Below are 11,845 nucleotides of genomic sequence, written 5' to 3'. Positions count from 1 at the left end.
AGCGCTGCTACTGCCTCTGCCAGAACTTCAAAGAGCTCTGGCCATCACCCATTACTGGAAAGAGAGGAAATAAGTCATCAAAAGAACAATTCTTTACAGAAGACGTTAGCCGCAGGACTCCACGTGGGTTCACCTCTGTGTCTGATGGGCTTCCCCTGTCTGGGCTCACACCAGGAAGTGGGCAGGTGAGACGCACCTGTTCGGAACGCAGCCTGAAACTAAACAGTATCTAACAGCTTGCAAACAGTTCGGACAACTGTATGATACATCAAGTAATTACTCCAAACAGATTCGCTGTTAAAAAAGAAGACATGGACCTAGAGCTGAACTGGGCACCAAAGCCGGATTACGTGTTTCTTTTGTGAAATCCCGACCATACAGGTGGGACGCGAAATTGTTCACACGAGTTTCGGACATTGTTATGGGGAATCAAGTGGAGAAGCTTACCCATTTGAATTACAATGAATTACCCACGACTGACCCTAATGGATTCGACCCAGAGGACGACACTCCACGGATCGGCGTGTCTTATATTTTCTCCACGGATGACGACGAACAAGAGGACAACATCGATGAGACCGAAAAGGACGATGTCAAACATTACGACTGCCGCAATGAATTAGAATGCGCGGTATATTATCGCGACGAGTGTATATACGAAAGGAATAGCAGGTTCGGCGAAGTGGGAACGCTGTCGTGCGAGAACTTACCGAAAAAGTGCAACCCCGGTGACCTGGTGGAGTTTGTGGCTATCGGTCAGTACCCGCACTGGGCGGTGTGTGTTGGCGACCTACAGGTAGTTCATTTGCATAGAAACGAGATTAAATGCGACTTTCTTCTTGACGCAAGTCAAGGTAAAAGGGGCAGAATTGTGAACGACCTGTACAAGTTCCGCGCGCTGAGCCCGGATGTTGTGGTGCAGAATGCCATGGAGCAAGTGGGGATGAAAGAGCGAGATATTTGCTGGAAGAACTCTGAATGCTTCGCTGCCTGGTGCAGGTTTGGCAAACGTGAATTTAAAATAGGAGGGGAGATTCGAATTGGAAAGCAGCCGTACAAGATGAAACTGCAGCTGTCCGAGAAGAAAAGTCACGTTTTGGACTTTCAAAGTTTAGAGGATTTGATCATGGAAAAGAGGAGAAACGACCAAATGGGAAGGGAAGCCGTCATACAGGAACTGGAGAATCATTTAAATGGCACAGAAGACACTGAGAATGATTATAATTGTAACTGATGGATCAAATAGGGAGGTTCTCTAGTGAGCAAACAGCCTCATCATGGAGGATATTTGTAATCACCTCAAGCACAGCGGCAGTGTTGCAATTTCATCTGTTTCTCAAGAGAGTTTTCTGTCAGCAGCACTTTTATAAATTGCTTGTTAGCAATGATAATCGTGGTGTTTTTGTATTAAGGACATGATCATTTCCTCCGTATTCAAATTCAAGGGAACGTTTTATGAAAGCCTTTCCATGTCACCTTATCATAATCTCATGTATTCACTTGATGCATATTATTTCAATAAAGTCTGAGTATTTTTTACTTAAGCACGGTTTTGTTTTTCAACATAGGATTGTGATAGCCTGTAATCAATACAACGTTCAGTTAATCAGCTTCAGTTGCCTCATTAAGTACTCACAAACCTATATATTTGTGCTACAGAACTTAGTATATATTAAAGCATCTGTTATTCATTCATAAACAGATAAGTTATTTTCATTTTATATGTATTCCAGGCAGCGTTCAGTTCAGATTAACTCTTCCGTTTGATGGGTGGACTTTTTTTCCAGTCTGTTGATGGTGGCGGAGCTTTTTCTGTACAGAGTTGATTCCTGCTTCCATTAGGCTATATATTTCATGAGCATCCAAGCATTTAATGATGAAAAACACCCCAAAGGGAAAAAGTAAACATTCATTTATGAATATGATTAAAATTGTAATAACCAAGAGTTTAAACCGTTCAGGATAGGATTTCTGAAGATATATTTTGTGTTTTCACTGGGATTTTCATTAGATTTTACTTATTCATTTTATATATTAATTGTGTGGCATCATTGAAAATGATATAACCAACAAGTTGATGGGCACCATTGGCTTCTATAGTATTGAAATAAAAAAAAAAATACTATGGAAGTCAATGGGACCAATCAACTATTTGGTTACATTTACATTTATTCATTTAGCAGACACTTTTATCCAAAGCGACTTACAACTGAGGACGAGATTCGTCACAAAGAGGTGAAAAATGCAACAATCACAAAAAGTGCCTGAGATAGATTTAGAGATTAGAGAGGGAATAGAGGAAAATTTAGTTGTTGTTTTTTAAGATGAGGTTAAATGCTCACGGAAGAGATTACTTTTCTGCTGTCTTTTAAATATTGTCAGTGATTCTGCATTCAGGATTGAGGTGGGGAGAATGTTCCACCAGCAAATAACAGTGAACGAAAATGTTCTGAAAAGGGATTTCATGCCTCTCTGTGATACCAACATTTGTCAAAATATCTTCTTTTGTGTTCAGCAGAACAAAGAAATTCATTGAGTAAAAGATGATAGAATTTTCATTTTTGGGTTAACTATCCCTTTATGTTTTGGGTAAGCAGAAACTAATTATTCATACTCTCTTCTCCGACTTATGTTCATGGTGCCTGTATTTGCCTTTTGTGTTGTTTTTGTTGTGCCCGTTAGGAATTTAATATGAATCTGTTCAATAAGGAAAAAGGGGACATATAAGAGAGAAATATGTGGTCTCTGAGTTTCTGATGTTTTTGTTTTGTGATACCAGACTTAAGATCCCCCCGGTTGGTAGTATCTGTGAGATAATGCTGCCTAAAGAAGGTTTTGTTTAGCCAGAAGATAGGATATACAGATCTGCTGGAGAAGTTGACTGCACTCTTAAGATAAGATGTACAGATGCTCAGAAAAGATAACCGCTACTTTTTGAAGTGTTTCAAACTAGAAGTCTTAATTAGATTTAAGCCTCAATTTAAACTAATTTCTTATCTAATCTAATATACTGACTGATTACACTCAGATGTAAGCATAAAAACGTGGTTTAAGCCAACGTTAATCAAATAACGGTGCTGGTTCAGACAAATAATTAAGCTGCTGCAAATAATTAATCTTATCAGTATATTACTTGTGTTATTCATTTGACTCAATATTTCTGTAAATGTGTGTGATGCTCCACAGGTCACGCAAAAGAGACGCAATAAAATAGCTATTTTAAAAGAGTCTTTGCAGCTACAGTGATTGACATTCATCTCCAAATCCTCTGAGAATAGCCACATAAAGCTGTCCTCTCCTTTACCACGCAGTACATCAAACACAGTATTGGGCCACACTGCTGTCTTTGCAATGATTTTATGGACTATCACGGAAATACTAAGACAACATGTAAACAAACTGCCCTTCTTGTTCAACAGGGCGAGATTTTCTGTACAAGACAGGACATGATGTTAAATGACAAGTACAACTGATTACTCCTTCAGATTGAGCTGCCATTACTTTAGAGATATATATTTATTTTAATAAATGATGTTTTGACATCATACTGTTAATATTATATCATATTTAGTATTGTTACATATGCATTTACTGATCAGAACAAGCCGATATCCCTACTCTGTAATAATGTGTTATCTTTCTAATCCCTTCTCTTTGCCAGGGCTTGTTGGGCAAAGAGACAACCCCCCCCCCCCCCCCCCCCCACACTTCCATGAAAACATTAAGACTGTTTACACTAGAAGGTCTGGTGATAGTAAAATATTCCAGGGAGAGAAAATGAGAGCAATCCATTCGCTCAACCTGCTGCCCCTCATCTAAACTGCTATAGCAAGAGGCAAACAAGATCATCAAATATTTTTTATATAGTTTATAGTTATATAGTATAATAACAGCATTTCTGTATGCATTAGTATTGTAAAAGGACATGTAAAAATATGCCTACCTCTTTATTCCATTCCCTGTTCATTATTTTCTATTCTATTTGTATATAGCACACCTGTACATACAAATGTGTATAATTTGAGTATATTATATATATATATATATATATATATATATATATATATATATATATATATATATATATATATATATATATATATATATATATATATATATATATATATATATATATATTCACACACACACACACACACCGATCAGGCATAACATTATGACAGGTGAAGTGAATAACACTGATTATCTCTTCATCACAGCACCTGTTAGTGGGTGGAATATATAAGACAGCAAGTGAACATTTTGTCCTCAAAGTTGATGTGTTAGAAGCAGGAAAAATGGGCAAGCATAAGAATTTGAGCGAGTTTGACAAGGACCAAATTGTGATGGCTAGATGACTGGGTCAGAGCATCTCCAAAACTCCAGCTTTTGTGGGGTGTTCCTGGTCTGCAGTGGTCAGTATCAATCAAAAGTGATCCAAGGAAGGAACAGAGGTGAATCCGCAACAGGGTCATGGGTGGCCAAGGCTCATTGATGCACGTGTGGAGCGAAGGCTGACCCATGTGGTCCGATCAAACAGACAAGCTACTGTAGCTCAAATTGCTCAAGAAGGTAAGAAAAGATAGAAAGATGTCAGAATATACAGTGCATCACAGTTTGTTGTGTATGGGGCTGCATAGCCGCAGACCTGTCAGGGTGCCCATGCTGACCCCTGTCCACCGCCGAAAGCGCCAACAGTGGGCACGGGAGCATTGGAACTGGACCACGGAGTGATGGAAGAAGGTGGCCTGGTCTGATGATTCACGTTTTCTTTTTATATCACGTGGATGGCCGGGTGCGTGTGTGTCATTTACCTAGGGAACACATGGCACCAGGATGCACTATGGGAAGAAGGCAAGGTGGTGGAGGCTGTGTGATGCTTTGGGCAATGTTCTGCTGGGAAACCTTGGGTCCTGCAATCCATGTGGATGTTACTTTGACACGTACCACCTACCTAAGCATTGTTGCAGACCATGTACAACCTTTCATGGAAACGGTATTCCCTGGTGGCTGTGGCCTCTTTCAGCTGGACAATGAGCCCTGCCACAAAGCAAAAATTGTTCAGGAATGGTTTTATGAGCACAAGTTTGAGGTGTTGACTTGGCCTCCATTTTCCCAGATCTCAATCCAATTGAGCATATGTAGGATGTGCTGAACAAACAAGTCCGATCCATGGAGGCCCCACATCGCAACTTACAGGACTTAAAGGATCTGCTGCTAACATCTTACCACAGCACATCAGGTGCCTCAATGGGTCAGGGCTGTTTTGACTGCAAAAGGGGGACCAATACAATATTAGTCATAATGTTATGCCTGATCTGTGTGTGTGTGTGTGTGTGTGTGTGTGTGTGTGTGTGTGTTATATATATATATATATATATATATATATATATATATATATATATATATATATATATATATATACAAACACACATATTTTGTATCTTATTTTACTACCTATACTGTTGTTGTCTCTGTGCACTGGAAGCTTCTTCTGTGTCCAAAACAAATTCCTTGTGTGTGCAAATATACTGGGCAATAAATCTCTTTCTGATTCTGATTGAATGGATAATTTAACAACTGCCACAAAAATGATCTCCACAGCTCCAGTGTTAAGATCTCCTCTCAAATGAGATAACTGGAGATACTTAAGACCACATAACTGGTTACAATTATTTACAGCTCTTTGATTTGATAGCTGTGAATTCTCTTGATACTGATCCAGTTTTAATTTACTGCTCATTCTCTGAAGTTCAAATGGATAATGTGAATTTAAATTGCTGCATAGAATAAAAAGACCCATTTCAATAACATTATGCAAATTTGGTACAAATGCCCCTTTCATGGAAAAAAGCCCAACGAAGAGGAATAATAAGCTATATTGTCCTGATGATTTTTTTGCCATCTATAATTCCATTACTGATGAGGGTTTAAACTCCTGTTTGCAGCTCAGATATGAAAGGAGTCCTTCAGGTTCAGGTTCCCCTGACTAAAGCTGTAATCCTGCAGAATTTGTTTAGAATGAATACTCTTTATGATCTGACCATTTATGACCATTTGTAGCATGAAATTCAAAGCACACCTTATCTCTTCGGGATTTTATGTGTATGTGGACATTAGGGAAGATTAAGACTAAATAAAATAAAATAAACATTTCAATCACGTCATAGGCCTCACACAAGTAGGTGAACAGTGGTATGACGAAAATTTGCTGGGCTAACAACCACTGGAAATAAAGCATTTTTCTTGGAAATTAAAACCTTGGGCTGGGTCTGTTTTCCAAAAAAGCAACAATGCATAATAATAGACTTATGGGTACGATATCTATTGTTAACATAACCTATGACCGATACTGTTAGTTTTAACATGACGTTAGTTGTGTTGGTAGGTAACTTAATACATTTCAGTTTCACAAGATTATATTTCTCAGGAAGTGCTAAAACATGCATCAGACACTAAATAAGTCTTTCATTTTCAGGGAAGGAGATTATTCAAGTGTAACAAAGCTACATCTCCCAGCTGTGTGATGTGTTATTGCAATTTATTGTGAGACTAATTACATGGGATCATTATACTCCCAACAGCAATCAAAACTCTCTCCCACAAGTAAAAGACAGATTCAAATCTTTATATATTCAATGGCATGGTAAAGGAAGAGCGAAATGGAAAGAATTATTTGCACTTAGCTAGTTGACAATGAGAGATGGTGGAATAAAATGATGGAATATAATGTATCGAAGCACTTGTCTGAGGTGTATTAACAAAACAAGCTGAGATAAAGCAGACTTGGCTTTTAGAAGAAATTAAGTCAAATAATAAAATAAACAGAAATTTGAGTTTTGGGTCCACAAAATGGTCATTTTCCTCAGTACAGATAAGGATAGTCTGCCTTTTATCTGCTTAGGTTGGGTACAATAAGAGGAACAAGAGGAAGTACAACACCCTTCCTCGTATCCTTGTGAAAATGCTTCAGACAATTGTTGGGAATAACTGGGAAAGCTCAGAGACACAGGAGAGGCAGCGCCAAGAAGCCTTACCTAAAAAAAGAGATTTATAAATATGTAAATGAGCTGTTGTGTTCCTCTTAATGTTTTTTGCATAATTTAAATTCACAATCTGTACATGTTTAAGTGAGCATTTAATTTTGGACAGGCTGTACATGCCCACAGGAAGAATGGATTGTGAAAAACATCATAAATCAAAATAAATATATTACCTGGAGACACTGAATCAATTATTTTTTTAACGAACAGAACCAAGGCTCCTCCTTTATTCCAGTGAGCACAACATTCTGTTCCAGGAAACATCTTATCAGAGGAGTTTCCAGGATTTCCTTGGCCAAAGAACACTTCAGGCTTTTGCACCGTACCAGTCAAAGCCATTCTCTCGAGGACATCGTTTTTTTTTTTTTTTTTACTAACTTTTAGGGGAGAGCGGGGCACAAAGCGCTTTTTGACATTCTCAGTTTGTGTAAATCTACTTAGGGTTCAGAGTATTTCTTTTTTCCCCAAATTAATTTCACACATGTCTGAACAAATATGTTGTCTTGTTTAATTAATACAGTGTATACTTCTTTCATTATTTACACCAAAAAATGGAAGTGAAATGGCACAACATGCCCCATAGGTGGGGCATATTGTAACATGTGAGGGGCACGTTTTAACATGACCAATGACAGCTTAAAATGTTATCTGATCTAATCTAAAAAATTATCCAAGACAAACTAATATATATTTGGTCACTAAAATACAATAATTATTTTTTAAATATAGAATAGAATTTTTTTTTAAATAAAAGAATTTAGAAGTATGGCAATGAACATGCTGCAAAACTCAGCTATATAGCATAGGTCAAAACAATTCAGGCAAATAGATGAAGACATTCAGACACTCAACAGGAGACCGAGCCAGTACGAATGCTGTACATTTCTTGAAATAATAATTTCTGAATATTCAGGTTCCTCCTCTCAGCCTTTATTCACCTGTCTCTCAATAGAGATTCATAAAAGTTCATTATGCCAATTGCATTGGTAACTGTATGGAATAGCATAGTTCTAGTAGCGGAGCATGTTCTAAAGCAGAGTTGGAAATTAGGATTTAAATGTTTAGTGATATCTTCCAAAGAGTTCAGAATTTTGGCACAATTTTTTCTGTATATAGTGTTGATCTGGCAACTAGTAAATACACTAAGGTTCGTCATGCCAGCATGTGTGGCAGTATTTAAAACAAGTGTGTTACAACTAGCCCCGTGTTAGGTTGTGCCCTGCTCACCCCTACTTTTAAAAATACTAAAAAGGCCTACGATTTGCTGTTGACGAAAGCCATCTGTCTGGGACTGACGCAATGCTGAGTCATGATGAAACTTAAAGCTATTCATTCATGACATGATATCCATGGCCTGCTGCACAAGCATCAGATGAAGTTTTAAATCCATTCATTGCTCTTTTTCCCGCTGCTTCTGACACTCATCCTTCCCTTTTGTGTCATATCCTGTATCTTCTCTAATCCCATATTTACCAGAGCACAGCCAGCCGTTCAGCTCCATATGCTTCTTGTCTGGCTAATTTGTGGCCAGTCACTGGTGAGATATTGATGAGCCCCCATGATGCAGAGCAACAGAGGCAGTGAATGACGCTCATTATGTCTTAATACCCTCAGTAAAGGAGGGTGTCGGAACCATCCAGTGTGCTGAAGAACTCGGCCTCAGTTCAAACATACAGCAGAAAGAAGGATTTGGATGCAATGAATTTGTGCCCTTTTCTTATAATACTGCATCATAAAAATCACAAAAAATGCACTGATTTTGGAGATTCACAAGTCCTGACGTTGCATCAAGCCTACCACGGATGCTTTAAACAACTTCAATAAATGAGAAGCAGGAAAATGAGAGACCACTTTGAATATGCCCCTTAGGCCCTGTCAGTTTGCAAAGCTCCAGTGTTCTGACAAGATAAGAGGATGACCCTGTTACTGACTTTTTTCAGGCCAAGGATCATCAATGTGACACGTATTTGCCCAACTCACTCTGACTGGCACTTTAGTCACACAGCACTCCTTTACTCACTGCCAGTGAACAATGTAGTTCTCTCCACAAATACACACTTACAGAGGCGGAAAATTACCAGGGCAAGTCAGAATCAAATTATCCAATCTATTTCCCTGCACTGGCTCAGGAAAAAAATCAAAATTGGGTCAGAAACTTTGATAGAGTGAACTATTTCACTTGACCCCATGTACTGAAACTCGCTGACTCCTGTATAATTTTCATGCAAACATAAAGGTTAATGACAAATTTACTAGAACTTTTCCTATATATTTATACACTCTAAAAAAAAGGTTCTATATGGGACCAAAATGGTTCTTGACTCGTAATCATAGGGGAACCTTTTTAAGTGCTATATAGCACCAATTTTGGTGCTTCAGTGGTTCTTCACCAGTTCTTTAACTAAGGTGCTTTATATCACCACTAACTAAGGTGCTATACAACACCTCTACCATATACAGAACATGTTAAGATATGGTGCTATAGCACCAAAAGTGGTTCCCCTATGATTACGACGAATAACCATTTTTGGTGCCATATAGAACCTTTTTTTTTTGTAATGTATAATAAGAATATATATTTTCTTATTTTATTAGGTTCACTAGATCTTTGTCCAATCAAATGCTTTCTAGAATGAGAATGCCCCTCCCCCAATACCATCTGCTATGACTAGCAAAATAGCTAATCATGGTGCATAGCTATTACATAACTAAAGAAACATATTACCATTTAAAAGTTTGTGGTCTGTAAGTTTTTTTAATGCTCTCTTATGTTATGCCTATAGTTTTGTAGCACTCAAACAGGTCTTCAAACCATTTTTTGAAGATCTTGGTTTTGTCTTGCAGTGCCCAAAAGTCCAACATTTATGATATGATTGCATAAAAAGTACTTGAATAAGATCTTCTGGTTTTTATTCTGGTCTTGGTCTTGCCCTGCCTTGCTCTCGGTCTTGGTCTCAACAACACACTATGGTCTTGGTCTCGACATGGTCTCGGTTTAGGTGGTCTTAGTCTCAGATGTCAAGCCAACGAACTGTCAGTCTGAGGGTCAAGAGAAAGGTGGTCTTGACTACAACACTAGTTATGCCCACAAAGGCATTTATTTATTTAAAAATACAGTAAAAAAAGTAATATTGTGAAATATTACAATTTAAAATAACCTTTTTTTCCCTCTCATTTTTTTTCAGCCATTACTGCAGTTTTCAGTGTCACATAATCCTTCAGAAATCATTCATTCATGCTGATTTGGTGCTCAAGAAACGTTTTTTATTATTATTATCAATGTTGAAAACACTGAGCTATACTTGATGAATAGAGAGTTCAAAGAAAGCAGTATTTGATTTTTTTTTTGTACAAAAAAAATAAAAAAATATTTACTGTCAATTTTGATCAATTTAAAGCATCCTTGCTGAATATATAAAGCATCCTTGCTGAATTGCTACCCATTGAGTCCAAACTTTTAAAAAGTAGTGTGATTTAATGCCAACAAATAAACCAATCAATAAAATAAACGCAGCTTTTCAGGCTACATAACCAGTTCTGTCCATCATCTGTAAAGCAACGAAGATGAATTAGCACTATACTTGCTGGTGTTGGTTTATATGAATCCTCTCCCATCAACATCAGCCATCCCAGTGCTAATACAGAGATAGTTTGTTTGATTTGACAGGGCACCCAATCTCCCTTTGACGATCAGGCCTCAAAATTTAGCAATGAGGAGGGCAGGACGATAACAAGGCAGAAGCTAATTACAGCACCACATTCACTCACCGTCACCATCAGATTACAGAATTATTTGGCATTTTTTTCAGAACTCTGTGTTTCAAACAGTTGCACAACAAGAGTTCTAACATGAGTGTGACTAGACCTCACACAAGGTTACAGAACTCCAACTGAACACATTGCTAAATTGCAGACACTAATATCAGGTGTGAATTGAATGGCTACATTATATTTACCAATGCACTGACAATATAGTTTCAGGAAAGTGTGTTTTGGTGGACAACAGTATTCCAGTACATGGAAGTGATTTGCTCTTACTAGATGAAAAAATGGGGAGCTAACAGCAATTCAGTATCAACCCTTTTGGGTTATGCCATGCAGGAAGGGATTTACAAAGGTTTAATATTCTAACCCAAGTAAGGCTTGTGCGCTCAGTAAAAGGTCACAGAATGATTCCATAATTCCAGCTAGTTGCAAGAAGGAAAAATATGTATGTGTGTGTGTGTGTGTGTGTGTGTATATATAAGCTTGCTTGGCTATAAACAGTTAATGTCTTCCCTCATAGTTGAATATATTAAAAACTCACTTGTAAAATCACTTATCAAGGTGGCCTCACTTTCTTAAAGGCTGAAGATCAGCCAAATTGCGGCTTTTTTTAATGCTTTTAAATGTTTATCTCAAATAATGTTAACAGGTTCTGTGAGGGTTTGGTTTAGGGGGAGGGTATAGTAAAAATCTGACATCTGAAATCTATTGATGTATCAAATTGTTTGTGAGAGGTCTTCACTAATATACACTATATTCAAAAACCTGTGGTCGGTAAGATTTTTTGAATGTAACTGAAATGAGTTTCTTATGCTCAACAAGGCTGCATTCATTTGATCAAAAATACAGTAAAAACATGAATATTAATACAAATATTAATACAATTTCAAATAACTGTTTTCTATTTTAATATATTTAAAACAATCTATCCTGTGATGTCAAAGCTGATTTTTCAACATTACTTCATTCTTCCGGGTCACATGATCCTTCAGAAATCATTCTAGTATTCTCATTTGTTGGTCAATAAACATTTATTATCA

The 11,845-nt window shown here is 37.5% G+C and overlaps 1 protein-coding gene across 1 annotated transcript; it reads left to right on the top strand.

Moving 5' to 3' along the window:
- lratd2b (LRAT domain containing 2b) lies at positions 1-1,544 on the top strand. The gene has a single exon (XM_079837296.1). The coding sequence runs from the start codon at positions 422-424 to the stop codon at positions 1,232-1,234; it is 813 nt and encodes a 270-aa protein (XP_079693422.1). The 5' UTR covers positions 1-421; the 3' UTR covers positions 1,235-1,544.
- The last annotated feature ends 10,301 nt before the right edge of the window (positions 1,545-11,845 follow it).

The sequence above is a fragment of the Gobio gobio genome (genome assembly GCF_949357685.1).
Source record: "Gobio gobio genome assembly, chromosome: 15".
Taxonomy (NCBI): Eukaryota; Metazoa; Chordata; class Actinopteri; order Cypriniformes; family Gobionidae; genus Gobio; species Gobio gobio.
This window is presented reverse-complemented; position numbering and strand designations above follow the sequence as displayed.

Bases quoted from the DNA above. Each gene is read 5' to 3' on its own strand.
- lratd2b (XM_079837296.1), top strand. From the start codon at position 422: ATGGGGAATCAAGTGGAGAAGCTTACCCATTTGAATTACAATGAATTA.